Genomic DNA, 21,593 nt, shown 5'->3' on the forward strand with positions numbered 1-21,593 from the left:
GCTAAAAAGCACTGTCGTTCCCAGTCCCTGGCAATCACACACACACACACACACAGACACACACACATGCACATGTATGTCTAGGAGCCTGGGAGAGGAGCCCGTGGACCTGAGCTGCAGGCCTCAAGGGAAGTGTTCCAGGACTCAACACACTGGCTGTGGTTTCTTGAGAGAGAGAAATAAAAACCTACCAAAAGTGGAGGCACTGTCTCCAAAAAGTCACCTTTAAAAAGACTGGAAACTTGGGGTGTGAGGAGACGTGAGGAGAAGGCTGGGGAGCCCTAGGCCTTCCCCGTTCATTACATGCATAGTATCCCAGGTTAGCTGACCTGTGTGCTAACCAAGCAGCACCTTAAAAGCACACAGCGCCCTCCTGCCAGGCAGTGGGGTAGAGCCTTGCCTGAGGCCAGCACCCAGGAGGCAGCCTCTCAGGGGTCGTTTGACAAGTCAATAAAGACAGGTTTCAGTGGGATTGGCTTGATCATGGCCAAGGAGTGGGCAGCGGAGGGAGGGGGAACCAGACACCAAAGGCAAATTCCTTTATTTCATAACTTTATCTGGCATCCACATTCTCCTCCACCTGCACTGTCAAGGCTTTAAGAGAGGTAGGAAAGTAGGGAGGGAACCATCTCCCCGTCTCTCCGCACTGGGGCAGCCTTCACGGTGCCCGTCTGGGGAGAGCTCTGACCGGCCGAATTGCAGAGCTGACTCTGGGCCCAGGGAGGAGGCTTTCCTTGGCTTCACCTGCCTTGGCTGAGGAGATCCGAGAGGGTGGCCAGCTCCTCCTCTCCCGGGCCTAGCTTCCCAGGGGTCCCAGGACCCAGGAATCACTCAGGCGCTGCGAGCTGTCTAGCCCTTGCCCTGGGCGCACGGGAGTGCCCGGAGCAAGGGCAGGTGTGGCTCCCTCCTGGGGGTGACAGCTGGCAGGACGGACACTGAGCAGTCCCCTCTGACTCCTTTCTTTACCCCCGCGCCCTGGGACGTCCTGAGCTGCTGATGCGCCGGGTGGGGCGGGTTGGGTGCCTTGGGTGCCCCCTCCCATCACCACCACCACCTATTTCAAGGGTGACTGTGCCGCTGACGTCAGGCGGCTTTTGGCTCATTCCCTGGCACGGGGACTTTATTTTCATAACAGCACGCAGTGCCGTGGAACTGGAATAGGCGTGTCCTCTCCCCCTACTCCACCCCACCCTGACCCTCCCCCGCCCCTCTTGCCTCTGCTCACCCCCTCTCTCCCTCCTCCCTCCGGCGGCAGCCGCCTTTATAACTGCTCCGCGCCGGGAGGGCGGGATTGCTGCCCGCGGGCTCCGCTAGCACCGAGGGGCTCCTGAGCTGCCTCTGTGCGTGGGAAGCAGCGCCAAGTTCACTCGCCGAAGCCAAGGTAGCAGGGTAAGTGAGGCGCACTGCGCACAGAGCGCGCCCGGCCTCGGGATTGAAATCCTCCGGGGGGGACGCGCGGCGGGGAGAGCGGCGCTGGGAGAGGGGATACGAGAGGAAAGAAACCCTGGTAATAGACTACAGCTGGCTCGGAGCAAAAAACAATCCCAGGAAAGGAATTCCTGTAGTTTAATTCAACTCAGATTCCCACACCCCCATCCCGGGCTTCCCAGGCTAAGAGGCAGAGAGCAAAAAGATAATCAGGATAAATAGTTTCTGCTCAGACACATTGAACAAACTGAGTAGGTGGAATCCCGGCCAGGCAGGTGAGCAGTTCTGGGGTCAGTCTAGGGGAAGAGAAAAGAAGGAGGAAGATCTTAGAGGAATGGCAGGGAATTGGTTGGGTGGGCAGGAAGAAGGAGATGGTGACCACTGCTACTTTACCCAGGTACTACAAAGTGTCCATTTATTTTGTCCTTCCACGACAAGCGTGCCCTTCTGAATTTTGGGAAGTAGATTCTAGAAGCCATCCCTTCTCTTGACGTGAGTGTGGCCCTCAGCTCTGCAGCATTCCCTCCTCTGCTGTCCCTTGAGTTGCTCTGGATCCCTGGGTTGAATGTCCATTTGAATGTCCAGTAATAGCCCACCTTCAGGCACCAACCAGATGGGCCCAAACTGTCCAAGATGGTCCCTTAAACATCCACGGGGGAAGGAAGCGGAGGCAGCTCAGGTTCAAGGAATTTGAAGGACTTTCCATTCCTGACTTCTTTACAGACTGATTTTTGCCTCTGAGGGTTTTGTAAACGCCACACCTGTTGAAGGGTTTGGTTGAATCAGCCAGGCCTGTGGGCTCATTCCTGAAGGGGAATACTTGAGCCACTTCAGATACAAGGGGCCTGGGGAGGGGTGAGGATGGGGGGTCAGAACTCCGCCCTCCGGTCTGTGTGCTGGCTTCTCCTAGGAGAGGGAAGAAATGCGGGGGGGAAGGAGGGTCAGCAGAGGTGTCACCCAGGAAAGAGGCTCCTCTGGGGTGTGGAGAGGTAGGTGGGTGCTCCAAGGGCAGATGGGAATGAGCAGAACTCAGAAGGAGCTAACATTCCTGGGAAGTGCTCTTAGCCTTGAGTCAGGAAGCCTGATTTCTCACCCCAGCTCTGCAGGCCATGTAGCTGTGAGGAGGCCTGGGCTGGGCCTTGAGTTCCTCCTAAGGGGTCTTGGAAAGGCCCCCAGCTCCTTCCCAGGGCTGAGATTCTAGCCCTTCTCTATCTGTATGTGTCTCTTTGGGCGTCCTCATTGGAGCCTGCTTCTTTGTATTCCACTCCTTAGTGGGAATTGAAGGTAAGAGGGCGTGAAGAAGAGTTTTGACTGTGATTTTATTCTCATTCTGGGGGTTTGTCTTCAGGTCCACTGCTATTTAAAAATCCACAGACTGAGCTGAGGAAATGGGCAGGAAATGATATGTTGGTACGATAGGGCCTTTAAAAACAATGAATCGAATAATAATTTTGCTTGAGGAGTCTCAAATTTTCTGAGTAGTTTGGTGTTTTTGTTTCTACTTATATTCCTATTTTTATTGCCTGTGGTCAGATTATATACATTTCTGTGCATTATGTACATTCCTGTACATTTCTTATTTCAGACTTTTTTTTTGGTGTGGTCTAAAATATGCTATTTTTGTAAACATTCCATGACCACTTCAATAAAAGAAATCATATAGAGAGGGCTGGTAAACTAGATTCCTGGCTAAACACTTCCCACAGTCTGTTTTTGTAAATAAAGTTTTATTGGAACTCAGTTATGCTCATTGTCTATGTATCATCTATGACTGCTCTCAGCTACAAACAAATGGCCTGCAAAGCCTAAGTTCCTTATTATCTGGTCCTTTACAAAAGATGTTTGCTGATCACAGATATAAAGGATCTGAATGACATGATTAATAGTAGAGATCTAATAAAATATGAAGATAGAGCATATTAAAGGATCCATAGAACATTTATAAAAATTTACCATATTACTATTTGCTTTTTCTATTTCATCTGCTGAAGACTGATAAAGAAGTATTAAAGTTTCTGTAACTATAGTATTTCTTTGGGTTTCTCCTTGTATTTCTGGTAGCTTTTGTTTTAGGTATTTTGGTGCTGTATTATTCAGTGCATAAAAGTTTATGATGGTTGTATCTTCAATGTGGAGTATTCTTAATTATTATAAAGGAAGCTTTTAGGTCAATGTAATAGCTTTTTGTCTTGACTAAACTTTGTGTGATATTAATAACTCAACTCTTACTTAATTTTCTTACCTTGAGCAAGCTATTATTTAACTTTGTACCTGATACATAATACTTGCTAAATAAACATATCTGTTATTGTTGGGGTTTTTTGCACTTATTTTCATTTTTTCCTTTCTTTCGCTTTCAACTTTTCTGAATCTTGTTGTTTTAGGTGAGGTTCTTACAGGTATAATATGGTTTAATTTCATCTTTTCAAAATAAAAAATTACCATTTACATTTATTGTAATAATAGTTGCTTGCTATTGTCATCTAATTTTTGGCCATGTGGTCTGCTCTCTCTATCTTCCCCCACATTAGATAGTCTATATTGTATTTTTAGATACACTGAGTGTATGGTAGTACCATTCTCAGGGTTTAGAAATAAAGGCTTGTAAGGAGAGATAAGTTTAGCTTGGGAACATAAATATGTTACCTTCATATGTTGAAATAAAATACTTGAAAGAAGGTGTCTTTGAGAGCTTTGAGGCGGTATACCAGTAGAGGCCTTCACTTTATCCACCTATTTCCTGGAAATTTTATGTCTTAAAATTCTGGGCCTAAGAGATTTAGTAGTTTCACTCAAAATCTTAAGTTAAAAAAGGGGATTTCCAGTATTTTATTTTATATTTCAGTAATTTATCTGAAGTTCACATGCATTGTTTAGAGCAGAGGAAGATGGTAATACCTCCAAAAGTGAATAAATTGGGATGAACACTGTTGTTATACTTGTTTAGATCTGCCTGTGGTGGAATGATGATTTATTTTCTCCCAGTTACTACATAGAAACTCAACTCAGTGATGTTATTCAGATGTTATTCATAAGCTGTTGCCACGATGCATCACTTTTATGTCCTCAGAATCTGGATGGCTTACCCAGAAGAGGGGATCCTGGAGATTTCCCTGTAGACACTTTCCATTTACAGCTAATCCTTCACCTAGGGCAGAGAAATTTCTGTGGGACTCCACCCTCGTCTTAGAGCTCAGCCTAGATAAAAATACAAGGATTAGCATCAGCACATATTCAGCTCCCCAAATCCTTCCTCCCCATTACTCACACTTGCTAATGAATAACTTGCTTTGAGTTATATTCATGCTCAGTTTTAGTCCAAAACATTTGCTCAACAACCACTGTGCAGAGCACATAGGGAGATACCAACAAATAGAAGACTTGCTCTATTTCCTTAAGAAGCTTGTTATCTGATAGGTGAGTTAGCACTGATATTAATGTATAATATATGACATATATATGGAAAAACTTGAGCACCGAGAAATTCTTAATTGTAAAAACTATGAAGAGATCTACAAATTTAGAATGAGATGGGACTAATAATTAAAAAACCCTCAAGGTAGAGATAAGTTTTGCGTCAAGTTTCTAAGAAACATGGTACATGAATTGTGGCTAGGAGGAGAAGGGCCTTTCTGGCAAGGAGAATAATGCATGTAATGAGGCAAAGAGCGACTTTGTAAGAGAGGGTCTTAGATGAGCCCCAGTTCCCTTCCAGATAGAAAATACTCTTGGAAGTTTTGCTTACCTTGCATAGATGTGGGGAGGGGAGTTAGGAAACTAGGAAAAAGTGGGTGGGAGGACCAGTTGGAGAAAAGCCTTGAAGCTCACACTGAGGCTGAATCTGTTGTAACAGACAGAAAGGAGCTGATATGCTTTTAATTATTTATTTATTTTTCTTTTGATATGCTTTTAAATTGCTAAACCCAAAGATTCCTTCCCACGTCTTCTCTTCTTTGCTGCCCTTGTAGCATTTAACTCCATCAACCACTCTTTGGGAAACTGCTCCTTGACTTCTAAGAAACCAGCCGGGCTTATTTCTTGTACTAACTCTGGCAGTTTCTTTTGAACAACCTTTGCTGACTCCTGCTTCCATGAGACGGTGTCCCAGGGTTCTGTCCTTGGCCCTTTTGCTGCCGTGCATGCTTCCTCTGTGATCTGGTCTCCTCCAAAGCCTTCCGATACCTGCTATGAGCCCATGACCCCCCATCTGTACTCATAGCCCAAACCTCTCCTGAGCCTCAGGCTCACATGTTCAAGCACGCAGGGTCAGCACAATCTGGTGTCGTGGAGCCTGGCTTTTATTTATTTTTTATTTAAAATTTTTTTTGGCTGCGCCACTCGGCTTGCGGGATCTCAGTTCCCTGACCAGGGATTGAACCCGGGCCATGGCGGTGAAAGAGCTGAGTCCTAACCACTGGGTCACCAGGGAACTCCCAGGAGCCTGGCTTCTAAGAGCCAGGTGATCTTGGGCAAGTTATTTAATGTCTCTGTTCCTCTGTTTCCTCCACTGTAAAAAGAGGGTGTAATCTGGCATGAACACACACACACCCCCCACTATATATGAGACAGATTACCAACAAGGACCTACTGTATAGCACAGGGAACTCTACTCAACACTCTGTGATAACCTATATGAGAAAAGAATCTAAAAAAGAATGAATATATGTGTATGTATAACTGAATCACTTAGCTGTACACCTGAAACTAACCCAACATTGTAAATCAACTATACTCCAATAAAAAAAAAGATCTTAGTTCCCCGACCAGGGATCGAACCCGTGCCCCCTGTGGTGGAAGCGTGGAGTCTTAACCACTGAACTGCCAGGGAAGTCCCCCCAATTCATCTTAGATTTAACAAAGTTAAACTGGATATCTCTCCCCACGAGCCTGTATTTCTAAGCTCCATTTGGTTCTACCTTCTTAAAATCTCCCACCATTCCCTGCCCGTCTTTCAGGCCTCATCTCCCCCTGGTCTCCTCTCTAAAGCCTTTTTTTTTTTTTTACCGCTTTAGGTAGAGTGGGTCACTGTTTTCCGTGTGCCCTCAGCATTCCCTGCACACTCTGCAACCCTTGTTTGTATGTCAGTGTGACTCTGTTGGTGCTCCTAGGGGCAGCGGCCACACTTTCTGTCTGCGGGTCTGCATGATTTGTACACTTAACACAGCAAATGCAGGAAGATTGACAGGAAGATTGACCAAATGCAGGATTGCTTATTTTGGAGGCTTCTTGGATGTGGTTTAAATAGAGAGAGGCTTGAACAGACTTGTGGTTGCCAAGGGGAGGGGTGTGAGGGAGGGATGGATTGGGAGTTTGGGGTTAGCAGATGCAAACTATTATACAGAGAATGGATAAACAACAAGGTCCTATTGTATAGCACAGGGAACTATATTCAATATCCTGTAATAAACCATAATGGAAAGAATATGAAAAAGAATATATACATATGTATAACTGAATCACTTTGCTGTACACCAGGACCTAACACAGCATTGTAAATCAACTATACTTCAATTTCAAACAAAAAAAAAAATAGAGTGAAGCTGGAGTCAGGGAGAAAAGCTTCAGAGAGCATAATAGTGATTTAGAGATGAAACAAAAGATTAAATTCTAATTAAGACTACTCATAAAGGGATATTCTTCCTAACTAATTCACACTGGACGTGTAACTTCATCTCTCCAAGAGTCAGTCTAATCACCTATAAAACGGGTTGTAGGAATATTAAATATGAAAATAGATGTAAAAGCATGTAAATGGGTGAACGCACATAAAAAAACATATAAACACTCAGCATCGAGCCTGGCTCATAAGAGGACTCAGTACGTGACAGTAGTTGTCATTAGTTTTAATCATACTTATATTGTGACTATTGTTATTACTACTGACTGAATGTGGCAATTCCAAGAATAGAGAGAAAATTAAAATGCTAGAAAATTGCCAGTTTGCCTGGCTTGGGATGGTGTGAAGGCCCAGCTTTAACAAACACTTGAGTTATTTGATATCATTCCCCAGGCAGTTGTCCTAAGAGGTCAGTATCGTCCTCTTCTTTTTATTTTTATTTATTTTTATTAAAAATATTTTTTTATTGGAGTATAGTTGATTTACAATGTTGTGTTAGTTTCAGGTGTACAGCAAAGTGAATCAGTTATACATGTATCGTCTTCTTCTTTTTAGATGACAGAAGGAGATAGATCTCATAAGGAGGAACATAAGATCAGCTCTGGGCAAGATTCAGGGCCTCAGGTAATTCCTGCTCAGCTAATCTGGGGTGGGCCGCGTACAATCAGCTAGGCAACTTACTAGGTCTGGCCGTAAGTAACTCCAGATGCCTCCCCACCTCTCTGGGGAAACAGGAGTCTCAGAGGTTGCAAAGAAGAAGCTGAGAGACCCTTCACATGCTGGCATTTGTCCCTGCATCGCAGTCAATGCCGTGTGTCAAGACCAGTCTAGGGCCAGTCCTGCTCTAGCACCCCTGTGGCTCTGTCTGGCAGGTGAGCGTTCACCCTGCGTCCTGAGCCCAGCCCGTACTCAGACCCTTCCACCTCACCTCCAACCCTGGTCTGGGGTTTGGTTAGGAGTTTGCAGCACATATTCTTTTAATGACAGGAAATGGGGCAGGAAGGAGGATGAGGGGGAGGGAGAAAGTGATTTGGAAATTGTCTACAAGGAGTTCCCCAGAGGGATGAACAGAGGAAATGGACATGGGTTCAGACCGCCTAGTTCAGCACCAGCCCCGCTTTGGAGAGGATGGAGGTTCCAGGAGATGGTGTCCGCACACAGAGGCCGCTGAAACCCCTCTTTCCTAAAGGGGCGGAGTCACAGGGCTGGGAATTGAGCGCAGCGACTCCCTCCTTCCCGGTCCTCCCCTCCCCCTCAGCCCCGGCTTCTGGTTCTTCTTGTTTCTCCTTTCCTTCTCCCTTTCCTCCCTCTTTCGTTTTTTTTTTTTTTTAAACCTTTCTGTCATGCCTTGGCTCACCTGTAAAGGGCTTAAGGCAGCGCCGAGGGCTATCAGGGTCTTGGTTGTGGGTGTTGGTGGATTATTGGACGGCGGTAGTTGGCTCAGCTGCTGTAATAAGTGAAGAGGGTCTCACCCTCATGACTCAAAGTCCTTTCTCGTGTCTCAGGCCAGAGGCGGCACACGCTGAAACCTCACCATCTCCCTCCAGAGCGCAGGGTTTAGTCAATCAGGGAACTGAGTGGGAGTGAATGACTGGATGCCAGTGAATCCCTCTGCTTACTGGTGCTGCTTGCTCAGGACCCATGCTACCAGAAGACACCTGGGGTCACTTAGATAGGAGCCCAGCCGCGGCCCGGGCTGCCCCCGTTTGGTCTTTGTAGGAGCAAGTCCTTTCTTGGTTGGACCCTAGGTCTCTCTGCCCTTTTTTCTCTTTGCTGTGCCTCGCAACTCGTGGGATCTTAGCTCCTCGACCAGGGATTGAACCCGGGCCGCGGCAGTGATGGCGCAGGGTCCTAAGCACTGGACCACCAGGGAATTCCCACAGGTCTGTCTGCCCTTGACTCTGGTGATGAGCAGACATAACCAGACCAGAATCTGGTTATGACTCTGGTCCTATGATGTCCATATGGCCACCAGTTTCATTTTCTCCTTATGCTCCAGCCCTTAGGTTCTTCTCTGAGGCTGTCGCTTTAGCTCCTGGTGGTTTCTGATCCCAAATGCTGATGCTTCCCTTTTCTTCCTCAAACCTTGCTTGCTAGAAGCCCTCAGCTTCTCAGAACCCTGTCCTTCGTCCCCAGCCACTTTCCTGGTGGCTCATCTGGGCCATTCCCTATGTGACCCAGCGCCTTCTCAGTGCAGACCTGCTTGTTAGTGCGTTTGGTGAGTTTGATTTCTCTCTGACAAAATTCAAAGTGCTCAGGACACTTCAGACCCGTTGTGAAATCGCTGTCAAGCTGGGGAAGGGGTGAAGGAGGGCTGAGAGGTGAATTAGGAAGGATTATTCCAAAAAAATTAGTCACTCAGATAAAAAATTACTTACTCAGAAGTTTTTAAAAAAGACGTTTGAGAGAATTGAGAACTCTGAACCCTAACTGGATATTTGATATTAAAGGATCATCGTTAATTTTTAAAGTGGGGTTAAGTTAAAAACGGTTTTATCTTTTAGAGATACATACTGAAGCATTTATGCATAGAATGATGTCTGGGATTTCTCACTAGATTAAAAATGATCTAGTGAGTGGGATGGGGATGTAGATGAAGGAAAATTGGCCAAATAGTGGTAAGTTTTGAAACCAAATGATGGGCCTTCTTTATACTATTCTCTTTATTTTTGAGTATGCTTGAAATTTTCTATAATAAAAACAAACATTAAAAAAAGTGGGTTTTTTTAACATCTTTTCATGTTTTATTTTTTTATCTTTATCTTGGTAAAATTTATTCTTTTTTTTTAAAACATCTTTATTGGAGTATAATTGCTTTACAATGGTGTGTTAGTTTCTGCTTTATAACAAAGTGAATCAGCTATACATATACATATATCCCCATATCCCCTCCCTCTTGCATCTGCCTCCCACCCTCCCTATCCCACCCCTCTAGGTGGTCACAAAGCACCGAGCTGATCTCCCTGTGCTATGCAGCTGCTTCCCACTAGCTATCTATTTTACGTTTGGTGGTGTATATATGTCCATGCCAATCTCTCACTTCGTCCCAGCTTACCCTTCCCCCTCTCCGTGTCCTCAAGTCCATTCTCTACGTCTGTGTCTTTATTCCTGTCCTGCCCCTAGGTTCTTCATAACCATTTTTTTCTTTTTTTTTTAGATTCCATATATATGTGTTAGCATACGTTATTTGGTTTTCTCCTTCTGACTTACTTCACTCTCTATGACAGACTCTAATCTATCCACCTCACTACAAATAACTCAATTTTGTTTCCTTTTATGGCTGAGTAATATTCCATTGTATATATGTGCCACATCTTCTTTACCCATTCATCTGTCAATGGACATTTAGGTTGCTTCCATGTCCTGGCTATTGTAAATAGTGCTGCAATGAACATTGTGGTACATGACTCTTTTTGAATTGTGGTTTTCTGAGGGTATATGCCCAGTAGTGGGATTGCTGGGTCATATGGTAGTTCTATTTTTACTTTAAAAAAAGCGTTTTAAAGGTAATTCAGGGACTGTTTCTCCATCTCCCTTGCATGACTGGGGGTGGGAGGTGGAGGTGAAATTGGGGGAAGTGGGGTTCTTCTCCTCTACATACCCACTGTCAATTGCTCGTGTTGTTACTTGGAAAACTGGATTCACTTCTTGGTGAGTGTTGAGCCAAAAGACACAACCAAGCCAAAGATCAGGAGAAGGAAGGATTTAATATTACTTGTAGCAAGTAAGGAGAACACTGGGGATCTTTCCCAAAGCAGTGTCTCTCCAAATGGCAAAATTGGGGAAGTTTTAAGCTAAGGGTCCATGCATATTCATGAAGGGGCTTGGGCGTCAACAGAGTCCAAGCTTTTGTTGACTTAAGTCATGATGGTCAGAAAAGGTCAACACCATCACCCCTTAGACTCCAGTTGATCTGGTGGTTGAGCGCTTCAGGCTAATCTTTGAGCAGAACTGGGAGTCTTTACAACTGATCTATTATCTTTGCTGTTGGTACTTCTCTTGCCTGATCACGGTTGCTTATTTCTGCATTCTTTTATTCCCTTAAGATCATTAATTGCTGGGACTTCCCTGGTGGTCCAGTGGTTAAGCCTTCGTCTTCCAATGCAGTGGGTGCGGGTTTGATACCTGGTTGGGGAGCTAAGATCCCACATGCCTCCTGGCCAAAAAAACAAACCATAAAACAGAAGCACTATTGTAACAAATTCAATAAAGACTTTAAAAAAATGGTCCGCATCAAAAAAAAAAAAAAAAAGATCATTAATTTCTGAGACCTGTTCATGGGCAAGCACTGTGACCAGGCTTAGATCACAAAACAACTTAGGCCAAAAATGGCTTCTCTTATGTCAAGAAAGCCATGCCTCGTTCTCTTTCTCCAGGGACCCCCTACCTTACGTGCTTACAGTGTCGGACCCTGGTCTGTGGGCACCAGGAGGCCCCAAGACACAAACCCTTCCTGCACAGCTGCACAGATGGGAAGGGCCTAGAGGTCCAAGTTGGGAGCAGGAGGTCTCTGCCCTGCCATCCCTCTGTGCAGCACCAGAACCTTCCTTTAGGTGAGAACCTCATCAGTCTCTCCAGACTGACAGTCATCAGGTTCAGAGTCCTTTATAATTATCAGGTAATTATGATAACAACTACCTGTCAACAAACAGCACTGCCCTGAGGGGTGGGGAAGGAGCAGTTTCCAGGGAAGGGCGGGGAGGTGAGAGAAATACCTTTCCAGCTGGACACTGCCCTTATGATTAACCTGAGAGGAAGTGAGGTGGGGAGGTGGGGAGTAAAGAAAATGCTGGAGCCTGGTCCCTTCCCCTGTGCCGCTGCCCTTGAATTAGACCCGGCTCTTCCTCTTCTGCATCCTCAGCATAGACAAGGGGGCGTGTCCCCCCCCACCCATCCGGTTCCACCCAGGGCGAAGTGTATCAGACTTTGGGGGGCCTTGTATTTCAGGGGTTGCCTGTATCTGAAGTGCATTTGCCTTTCTTTTTCCTCCTGTGTCTCATTCTGCACTGCCCTGGGGTGGTGGAACGTAACCCACTCTTTGCTCTGTGCTCTGCATGCGGTCGGGATGACCAGGGTGTCATTTCCCTGGAGTGGACTGCAAGTGACAGACCCCTGGCCAGGGAAGGCCACAGGAAGGTCGTGGCAGTGGTGGTGATTACCACCATCTGTCCATCTATTTCTTCTACTACAGCAAGGATCATGTCTGATGTCTGTTTTCCCCTTTACCATTGAGCATCTAGAAGAGTGATTGACATGATTGACACATAGTGGTGCTGGTTGAATGAATGGCTATATTGTAAAGTGAAGCTTGCAGGGACTTCCCTGGAGGTCCAGTGGTTAAGACTTCGTGCTTCCCCTCCAGGGTACACTGGTTCGATCCCTGGTCGGGAAACTAAGATCCTGCATGCCACCCAGCGTGGCCAAAAAAAAAGAAAAAAGTTAAGCTTGGAGAGGCAAATTTCATTACAAAGTGTGGAAGATAGATTTAAGCCATCAATTATTTAAGTTATTTATTTTATTCGAACACACCACACATATAAAATGCTAGCGTCTACGTAATAGTCATTCATATATGTATGTATGTGTCATATGGCATATACATATATATAATGTTTTCCTAATGGCTATGTGAATAAAACAATGCTGGGACACAACTATCTCACTGAACTGAAGAGATGATTTTGCATCTTTATTTATTTATTATTATTATTTTTAAATTTATTTATTTATTTTGGCTGAGCTGGGTCTTAGTTGCAGCACGTGGGATCTTCGTTGGCGGCATGGAAACTCTTAGTTGCTGCATGTGGGCTCTTAGTTGTGGCATGTGGGATCTAGTTCCTCGACCAGGGATTGAACCCGGGCCCCCTGCATTGGGAGAGTGGAGTCTTACCCACTGGAACACCAGGGAAGTCCAGATTTTGCATCTTTAAGGGAAGCAGGTGTTTGAATTCTGTCTACGCGGAGGAGGATGCTTGTTTGCTCTGCAGAGTCAGCCAGCAATTGCTCATTATGTGTCCCACCTCGCTGTGCTCCGTCTTGTGATTTGATCTTTTTTTTTTTTTTAATAAATTTATTTATTTATTTTTGACTGCGTTGGGTCTTCGTTGCAGTGCACGGGGCTTCTCTTGTTGCGGACCATGGGCTCTAGGCGCACGGGTTTCAGTAGTTGTGGCTTGTGGGCTCTAGAGCGCAGGCTCAGTAGTTGTGGCACACATGCTTAGTTGCTCCGCGGCATGTGGGATCTTCCCGGACCAGGGATCGAACCCGTGTTCCCTGCATTGGCAGGCAGATTCTTAACCACTGTGCCACTGGGGAAGTCCTTGATCTTTTTTTAAAAATTCTTTTCCATTATGATTTATTACAGGATATTGAATTAATAGTTCCCTGTGTTATGCAGTAGGACCTTTTTTATCCATTTTACATATAATAGTTTACATCAGCTAACCCAAACTCCCAATCCATCCCTCCCCCACCCCCTCCCTCTTGGCAACCACAAGTCTGTTCTTTATGTCTGTGAGTCTGTTTCTGTTTCATGGATAAGTTCATTTGTGTCATATTTTGTGATTTGGTTTTGAAGAGACAGGATGGAAGGGGAGGGGAGGGTTTTCTTGTTTGTCTTGGGTTGATCACAGCACCCCTACAGTGCTGTGAAGGGCCTGAGAAATCTTGTTTATAAGCATTTATGGGTATGTGGTGCAGAAATTCTGAGCTGTATTTTCTGCTATAAGGAAAGAGGCAGGACTCTAGATATTTTTTGCTTTTTCCTGCTTCTCAATCCCAGCTGTCTTCTTCTTGCTGATTTCTTTATGCACATTTTCTCCCAATTTGGCACTAGAAGAGGCCAAGAGCTTTCACTTGTGCTTTTCTATGGAGGGGGTCTCAACGAGCCTTCCCTTCTTTTAACTCTGCCCCCGCTCCCCGCCCCCGCAATATTTGTCTTCTAGTCAATTCAAAAGATTTCTCTGTTGAGTGAGCAATCCTGTCAGAAAAAGAAAAGCTAGAGCCAAAAAAAAAAAAAAAAAAAAAACTACATGCATAAATAGTATACAACAAATCAATAAGAATCGTGCCATAGAAACTTATAAACAGTAATATAATTCAGAAAAAAATTATAGTTTTGTTGAGAAGCTGTTAAAACCAGAGCGGTCCTGAATTTCAGCATCTTATCTGACACTGACTTTGGAATTTAAGAATCATCCATTTTGAGGAAATATGGGAACAAACTCCTTTCCCTTCCCATTTCCCAACTCATCTTCCCACGTGTGCCCGGAATCCCTAGGAATTCGATTTCATGGGGTTTGGGAAATCAGCTGGGTCTAAAATTGACATGGAGGTTGTGGAAGGAAAAAAGGCAGCAGATCTGGGAGATTAAGGACAGATGTATAGGAAGTAAGCTCCTCTACCTCAAGTCGATTTCTGATTATCCCTGAGTGGGTGAGTAGATTACCTGCTTTGTGGATCATCTATCACCTGGGAGCACCTATCCTTCAGTGGGGCTGAACTAAGAGAGTAGAATTAGGACCACAAATAGCTGGTTTATGCGGCATCTGATGAGGGAAAGAAGGGGGAGGGAATATCTCGGATTGCATTCTAAGGCCCATTAGAACTCCCTGGAGAGGTAGCACCTATAGTAGTTAAGACCAGGGATCCTCACCTAGAGCCAGATAAAACCTGGATTCAAATCCTGCCTCTGCCATTTCCTGGCTGTGTGATGTTGGGCAAATAACTTGATCTCTCCCTGCCTCAGTTTCCTCATCTGTCAAATAGGGATAATCATTTTTACCTTATAGGATTGCTATCAAATTAAACTAATAAATATATATATGAGAAGTGATTAGAAGGGTTTCTGATTCATAGTAAAAATGAGCATTAGCTATTGGGAATATTTTTTGTTGGGTCACCCACCGTTTTTGTGTCATCCGGGCCATCCCTCCTTACAGGTAGCTAATTAAGAGCTCACTATGGGGAATTCCCTGGCGGTCCAGTGGTTAGGACTCCACACTTTCATTGCCGAGGGCATGGGTTCGATCCCTAGCTGGGGAACTAAGATCCAACAAGCCGCAACGCGTGGCCAACCCTATGACAGGGAAGACCCCTTCCATTGCCTTTCTGGATTAGCAGAGCCAACTTTACAAACCTTAATTAAGAAGGGAAAATAATATGTGACAGCAGAGCTGAGGAAGAGGACCCAGGGGCTGAGAGGGGAAGGCTGGTCTTCTGCAGAGAAATCTACAATTCAGACAACTCCTCTTGTCCGTGAGAGAATGGAATGCTTACAAATAATATCTGAGGCCGGGCCCAAGGTGGAAAAAAAACTGGAGACTGACAAATTATGTTTAAAGTGTTTACTTTTTAAATTTTTTGGCCACACTGCCCTGCTTGTGGGATCTTAGTTCCCTGACCAGGGATCCAACCCGGACCCCACCAGTGAGAGCACTGAGTGCTAACCACTGGACCGCCAGGGAATTCGCAAAGTGTTAACTTTATGGTTACATATTTCCATGTTCACCAATTCCTAAGGAAACACTAGCCAAACATATCAGGACCCCTGGCAAGTTATTTGTGACGTAGTTTTCGAGATGTGACTCTGAAACACCTTGTCAGAGCCCTGGGCCCTCTGGCTTCAGGGTAAATATTAACATAGTTAAATTGCGGGGAGGAAGGTATGAGATTGTTTCTTCCCTTCATCAGCCTTTAGAATTTGCCATGAGAGGTGGAGAACAGCTAGTAGCTTGATCTAACGTTGTAAGTTCAGGGGCAAAACCCTGGCTAAATATACAAAATAGTTTCCGAATCGTTTTTGGTCCTCCGTGCCTGAGTTTGTGGGGAGATTCACCCCCACCTGCAACTTTGCTTTCTTGCAGGACGAGAATGGGCACAGTTCCCCCTGACGGTTGCTGCTTGGGCCTGGACCCCAGGTACCACAGGCTCTGTGATAGGAAGGCAGCCTGGGGCATCGTCTTAGAGGCCTTGGCTGCGGTGGGCGCTGTGACCTCGGTGGCCTTCATGATCGCCCTCCTGGTCTTCACCTGCAAGGTGCAGGACTCCAACAAGCGTAAAGTGCTCCCCACCCAGTTCCTCTTTCTCCTGGGTGTGCTGGGGATCTTCGGCCTCACCTTCGCCTTCATCATCAGCCTTGACGGCAGCACGGGGCCCACACGCTTCTTCCTCTTCGGCATCCTCTTTGCCCTCTGCTTCTCCTGCCTCCTGGTTCACGCCTTCAACCTGATGAAGCTGGTCCAAGGGAGGCAGCCCCTCTCCATGCTGGCGATGCTGGGCCTGGCCCTGGGCTTCAGCCTGGTGCAGGATATCATTGCCATCGAGTATGTGGTCCTCACCATGAACAGGACCAACGTCAACATCTTCTTTGAGCTTCCTCCGCCTCGGCGCAATGAGGACTTCGTCATGCTGCTCATCTACGTCTTCTTCCTGATGACGCTGACCTTCTTCACGACCTCTTTCACCTTTTGGGGACCCTTCACTGGCTGGAAGAGGCACGGGGCCCACATCTTCCTCGCTACGCTCCTCTCCATTGCCATCTGGGTGACGTGGATCAGCCTGCTCTTGGTTCCCACCCCTGGCCCAGAGTGGGATGACACCATCCTCAGTTCCGCCTTGGTGGCCAATGGCTGGGTTTTCCTGTTGGCTTATGTTGCACCCGAGCTTCAGCTGCTCACAAAGCAACGGAACCCCATGGATTACCCTGTGGAGGATGCTTTCTGTAAACCTCAGCTCATGAAGCAGAGCTATGGTGTGGAGAACACAGCTTATTCTCAAGAGGGAATCACTCAAGGTACAGAGCCTGGCTGGGTGGAGAATCCCTTATGGGAAAATGGGGGAGAATCATAAGATATTATTACTGTAAGGAACATGAAAGATTATCAGGTCATACTCCCGATAGAACAGATAAGGTCCCCGCAGCTCAGATCTTACTTAAAATCATCCAGCTAGAGGGACCTCCCTGGTGGTGCAGTGGTTAAGAATCCGCCTGCCAATGCAGGGGACATGGGTTCGAGCCCTGGTCTGGGAAGATCCCACATACCACGGAGCAACTAAGCCCGTGAGCCACAACTACTGAGCCTGCGCTCTAGAACCCACGTGCCACAACTACTGAAGCCCATGCACCTAGAGCCTGTGCTCCACAACAAGAGAAGCCACCGCAATAAGTCTGCACACCGCAATGAAGAGTAGCCCCCGCTTGCCGCAACTAGAGAAAGCCTGTGCGCAGCAACAAAGACCCAATGCAGCCAAAAAATGAACAAATAAATGAATAAAAATTAAAAAAAGAAAAAATCATCCAGCTAGTTAGAGACAAGTAGAACTAGAAGCTGGCCTTAGTGGTCTTTATCTAGTATGTTCTACCCAATACCATGTAGATTTCTCTGAATTAAAACAAGATGGAGCAAAGGAATGGGAAAAGAATGATTAGACAAATTCCCAGAGACAAGTGGGTGAGATAGTGTTCTTCATAAATGTCAACTAGGCAATCCTTCCAGAAATGTGGAGGCTTTGTAGATTTTTTTTTTTTTAATTGTATTTATTTATTTATTTATGGCTGTGTTGGGTCTTCGTTTCTGTGCGAGGGCTTTCTCCAGTTGTGGCAAGTGGGGACCACTCTTCATCACGGTGCGCGGGCCTCTCACTATCGCGGCCTCTCTTGTTGTGGAGCACAGGCTCCAGACGCGCAGGCTCAGTAGTTGTGGCGCACGGGCCCAGTTGCTCCGTGGCATGTGGGATCTTCCCAGACCAGGGCTTGAACCCGTGTCCCCTGCATTGGCAGGCGGATTCTCAACGACTGTGCCACCAGGGAAGCCCCGGCTTTGTAGATTTGAATGCACAAAACCCAGCCATGCAGTGACCACAGAGCACAGAGTGGGGAGAAAGCTCTTTTATCATAAACCAGTGGGAATCTCCGTAAATTTACTGAGGATTTCGATGTAGCCTGAAGAGACACATTTTATTGCCCGTCTGTGGCCCACGGGAGGGAATTTTGCTCTTGTCTGGAGTCCTGAGCAGCCAGGTTGCACTGATAGCCAGAAACTGCTTTTGCTCCTACGCCTCTATGCATTGATCTCTTGGGTTTACATCAGCCTCTGGGCCTAATCAGGGGAGGGGAGTGGGTTTGGGACAGGAGTGAGGGACCTCCAAGGCCAGGTTCGTAGCTCCAGCTAGTAAATTTCTTTGCTCTTGAAGCCTTCAGTGCAAAGCTTGCCGGTGTTTCTCTCTGCAGCCCTGGTCCCTCTCCTGTGCACTGGGAAGAGTGAAGGGAGGGGGAGGGCCGAGGGGATATTTTACCACCCACCTCCTCCTGTGCGTTCCCAATGGACACTCTCACTCTGTCACCTCACGCTTGGACTCTGTGTTATCGGTCCCTAACTAGTCGTCCTTCCCTTATTATTAATTAATTAATTAATTTAGGCTGTGCAGGGTCTTAATTGCGGCACGCGGGATCTTTAGTTGTGGCATGCGGGATCTAGTTCCCCGACCAGGGATGGAACCTGGGCCCCCTGCATTGGGAGCTTGGAGTCTTACCTACTGGACCACCAGGGAAGTCCCTAGTCTTCCTTCCTTTAATCCTTGTTTCCCTTCATTCTATTGGCCATTGCCAGCTTCCCCTCCCTAAAATGCTTCTCTGGCCACCACCCCTTCCGGCCCGCATGCCTCACTGGAGCCCCAGCATCCACTGCATTTCCCGAATCCTTGGTGAGGCTTTTCACAGCCCGAACCCACCACCCCTGAAGCTGTGCTCTCAGTTCAAACAAACCAAGCCCCTGCAATTTCCTGCCTGCGTATCCGGGCTCAAAGAGCGTCTGTCCTCTGCCTGACGTATCCCTCCTTATTCTTGCCCTTTTGCAGAGTCCCTATTCCCCAGTCCCCTCAGTCTTTGCTCCGCCCGCCTAACTCTAGACCTTTGAGATGATCTTATCAGAGTCTGTCTCATTGCGTAGTTATTTGCGTAGCTGTCATATATTCCGGACTCTCCAGCGGCACCCTCAGGGCAGGAATCATTCTGATGAATCCTTCTATTCCTCACAATATCTTACAGACAGAAGGTGTTTAGGTATTTATTGAGTAAACTGAACAGGTAAATTTGGTGGGAAATAAATGGATTGCTTTACATTGTATTTATTTAGCCGTGCCCTGCGGCATGTGGGATCTTAGTTCCCCAACCAGGGATCGAACCCAGGCCATGACAGTGAAAGCGCAGAGTCCTAACCACTGGACTGCCAGGGAATTCCCTAAATCGTATTCATGATGAGCGTATGTGTTGACTCGTGTGTTCCTGAGTTTAAATCCCTCTGATTTTGGACTTCCCTGGTGGTCCAGTGGTTAGGACTCAGTACTTCCACTGCAAGGAGCATGGCTTCCATCCCTGGTTGGGGAACTAACATCCTGCATGCTGCGTGGTGCGGCGAAAAAAAAAATCCTTCTGATTTCCCCTAAATACATAGAAAACAATTACTCACAGGTTCTATCCCTTCACAAAGAAACTCATGACTTTTTCCCGCCCTGGTTGGGCAGGTAAGGAAGTGGGTAAATCCCCAGTGAGATTCTCTCTAGGTACACCTCCAGCCAGATCTGTGTCTGAAAAGACTGGTGTCAAATGTGCTTTTGGAGTGGTCCTAGGATGAGGAGGGCTCTGGAGAGGTTTTGGAAAGCATTTCCCTAGTGATTATACGCGGCTAGTTATTCATTTGTTCAACCAGTTTTGGGCTGACTCTGTGCCTGCGCTTGAGGACGCAGTCTCCTCCCCCATGAAACTGACCATCTACCAGGGAGACAGAGAATTAAAGGGATAATGCATCATGCTTTATAAATGACTCAACTGGGGCGAGCACAGGTGGGGGCTGTCAAGGAGGGGACCCTGACATTTACCTAACCCACATTGTCTGTTTCAGGTGCTGAAGAGACAGGTGACACGTTCTATGCCCCGTACTCCACCCATTTCCAGCTGCAGGTAAATGAGCTCTTTCTCTTTGTTCATCAGCAGTGTTAGCACCCCGGGAGCATTTGTCCTTTGGGAATAGATGATGTTGCCACTCTGATGGCCCCTAGACGCCACCTAGAAAGGATCGCGGGTCTACTTTCCTGTAATCTGCCTCATGGCGTTAGGACAGGAGACTGGAGTGCAGGGCAGGGGAGGGCTTAAGAGGAAGGGAAGGAAAGTTAGACTCCTGCCCAGGTTGGAGTGCAGAGTGCTGTGGAAATGGCCGGGAAGTGGAGTGGGTTGAAGAATATGAATGTTTTCTTTTCAGAATCGGAACTCCCCAAAGGATTACTCCATTCCGCGGGCCCAGACTCGGGTTAGCCCTTACAGTGACTATGAAGGAAGGAAAGATGTCAGTTAACACGTCCCGAAGGGTGGGATGAACACAGCAAGTCAGCAGGGCCAGCGGGGAGTTCATGGGATGTGGGCGGAGTCCTGAGTCTTCCCAGGAAGCTGTGCAGAACATCACAGGAAGACCTCGCCTCCCTGCAGCCTTCAGCCATGATTCTTCTGTTCTGGGGTTAACGAGGGCCGACGGGACCGCAGTTCTCAGCACCACTGTAGTCGTTCCCTTTGTCCCATAGCTAGGCTCCTTCTCTCGAGTGGGAGTCTCGGGCCACTCCGGGTGGCTCGTAACCATCCCTGCCACCTTACACATGACTCAGGCTCTGGTCATCTGACCACACACCGGCTCATTCAGCCTCAGAAGCCAACTCTTCCAACTGTGGGCTGATTCTGTGAGAATTGCTTGGCTCAGAGCAGAGCTGCAAATCTGAGCAAACCAGCAAAGGCCTGTCTCTCAGACCACCCCACCTACATCTACACTGGAAGCCAACCTACCGACACTTCCCTTCATGCCCGGATGGGAGAGGCTAAAAGTCACCCGGAATTTGCTAACCTCTGTGATGCTGCCTAAGCAGGGTCCCCAGCGCCAATTCACTCCCAGACTCACCACTGGTCCCCAGACTCACCTCCCGGCCCTGTGCTTCACCGGGAGATCTCCCTCCAGGCCTCACCAGCGTGGACAAGCCCAGTTTCTCTTTGCCAGGAGAACGTGTGCACTGGCTTGCTCTAAGCTCTGCTCAGTGCCCTAAGCACTGACTCTTCTCCCACCCCCTTGCTCCTCAGACTCTGTAAATAGATGTACTCCGTGTTCACCCCCTGCGTTCTGGAAGTGGGTATTGTCCACTCACGGGGGAGCGTTCCTTGTAAAATAAGTTACTCACCGTTCTTCACTGGCGATGCAATAAAGGTGTGGTGGCAGCTCTTGGACTGTTGCTGTGGCAGTGTGAGTGGTGGACACCGGACACGGGGAGAGTCGCAGGCTCTCGTCTTCACGTGGGAGCTGAAGTTCAAGGTTCAGTCCCACTGGGTGTGGACTTGACCTTTCTTTCCTCCTCCTTACGTCTACGACAAGTGTGTGTTCCCCAGTTTTGGGGGTGAGCGGCAAAGGTGAGGGGGAAGCTGGGAAGGGTCACGGACCTGAGGTTTTGCTCCAGGAAACAGAGGAGTGGCAACTTCAGAATGGGGTTTGGCAGCCCAGGTCAGACCGGGAGGAGA

General features: G+C 47.1%; 1 protein-coding gene across 1 annotated transcript; it reads left to right on the forward strand.

Moving 5' to 3' along the window:
* Positions 1 to 1,235: 1,235 nt before the first annotated feature.
* On the forward strand, positions 1,236 to 21,305 carry GPRC5A (G protein-coupled receptor class C group 5 member A). Its single transcript, XM_036866959.1, has 4 exons — positions 1,236 to 1,389; positions 15,910 to 16,838; positions 19,945 to 20,003; positions 20,302 to 21,305. The coding sequence occupies exons 2-4, from the start codon at positions 15,917 to 15,919 to the stop codon at positions 20,392 to 20,394; spliced, it is 1,074 nt and encodes a 357-aa protein (XP_036722854.1). The 5' UTR covers positions 1,236 to 1,389; positions 15,910 to 15,916; the 3' UTR covers positions 20,395 to 21,305.
* Positions 21,306 to 21,593: the final 288 nt, after the last annotated feature.

The sequence above is a fragment of the Balaenoptera musculus genome, chromosome 10 (genome assembly GCF_009873245.2).
Source record: "Balaenoptera musculus isolate JJ_BM4_2016_0621 chromosome 10, mBalMus1.pri.v3, whole genome shotgun sequence".
Lineage (NCBI taxonomy): Eukaryota > Metazoa > Chordata > Mammalia > Artiodactyla > Balaenopteridae > Balaenoptera > Balaenoptera musculus.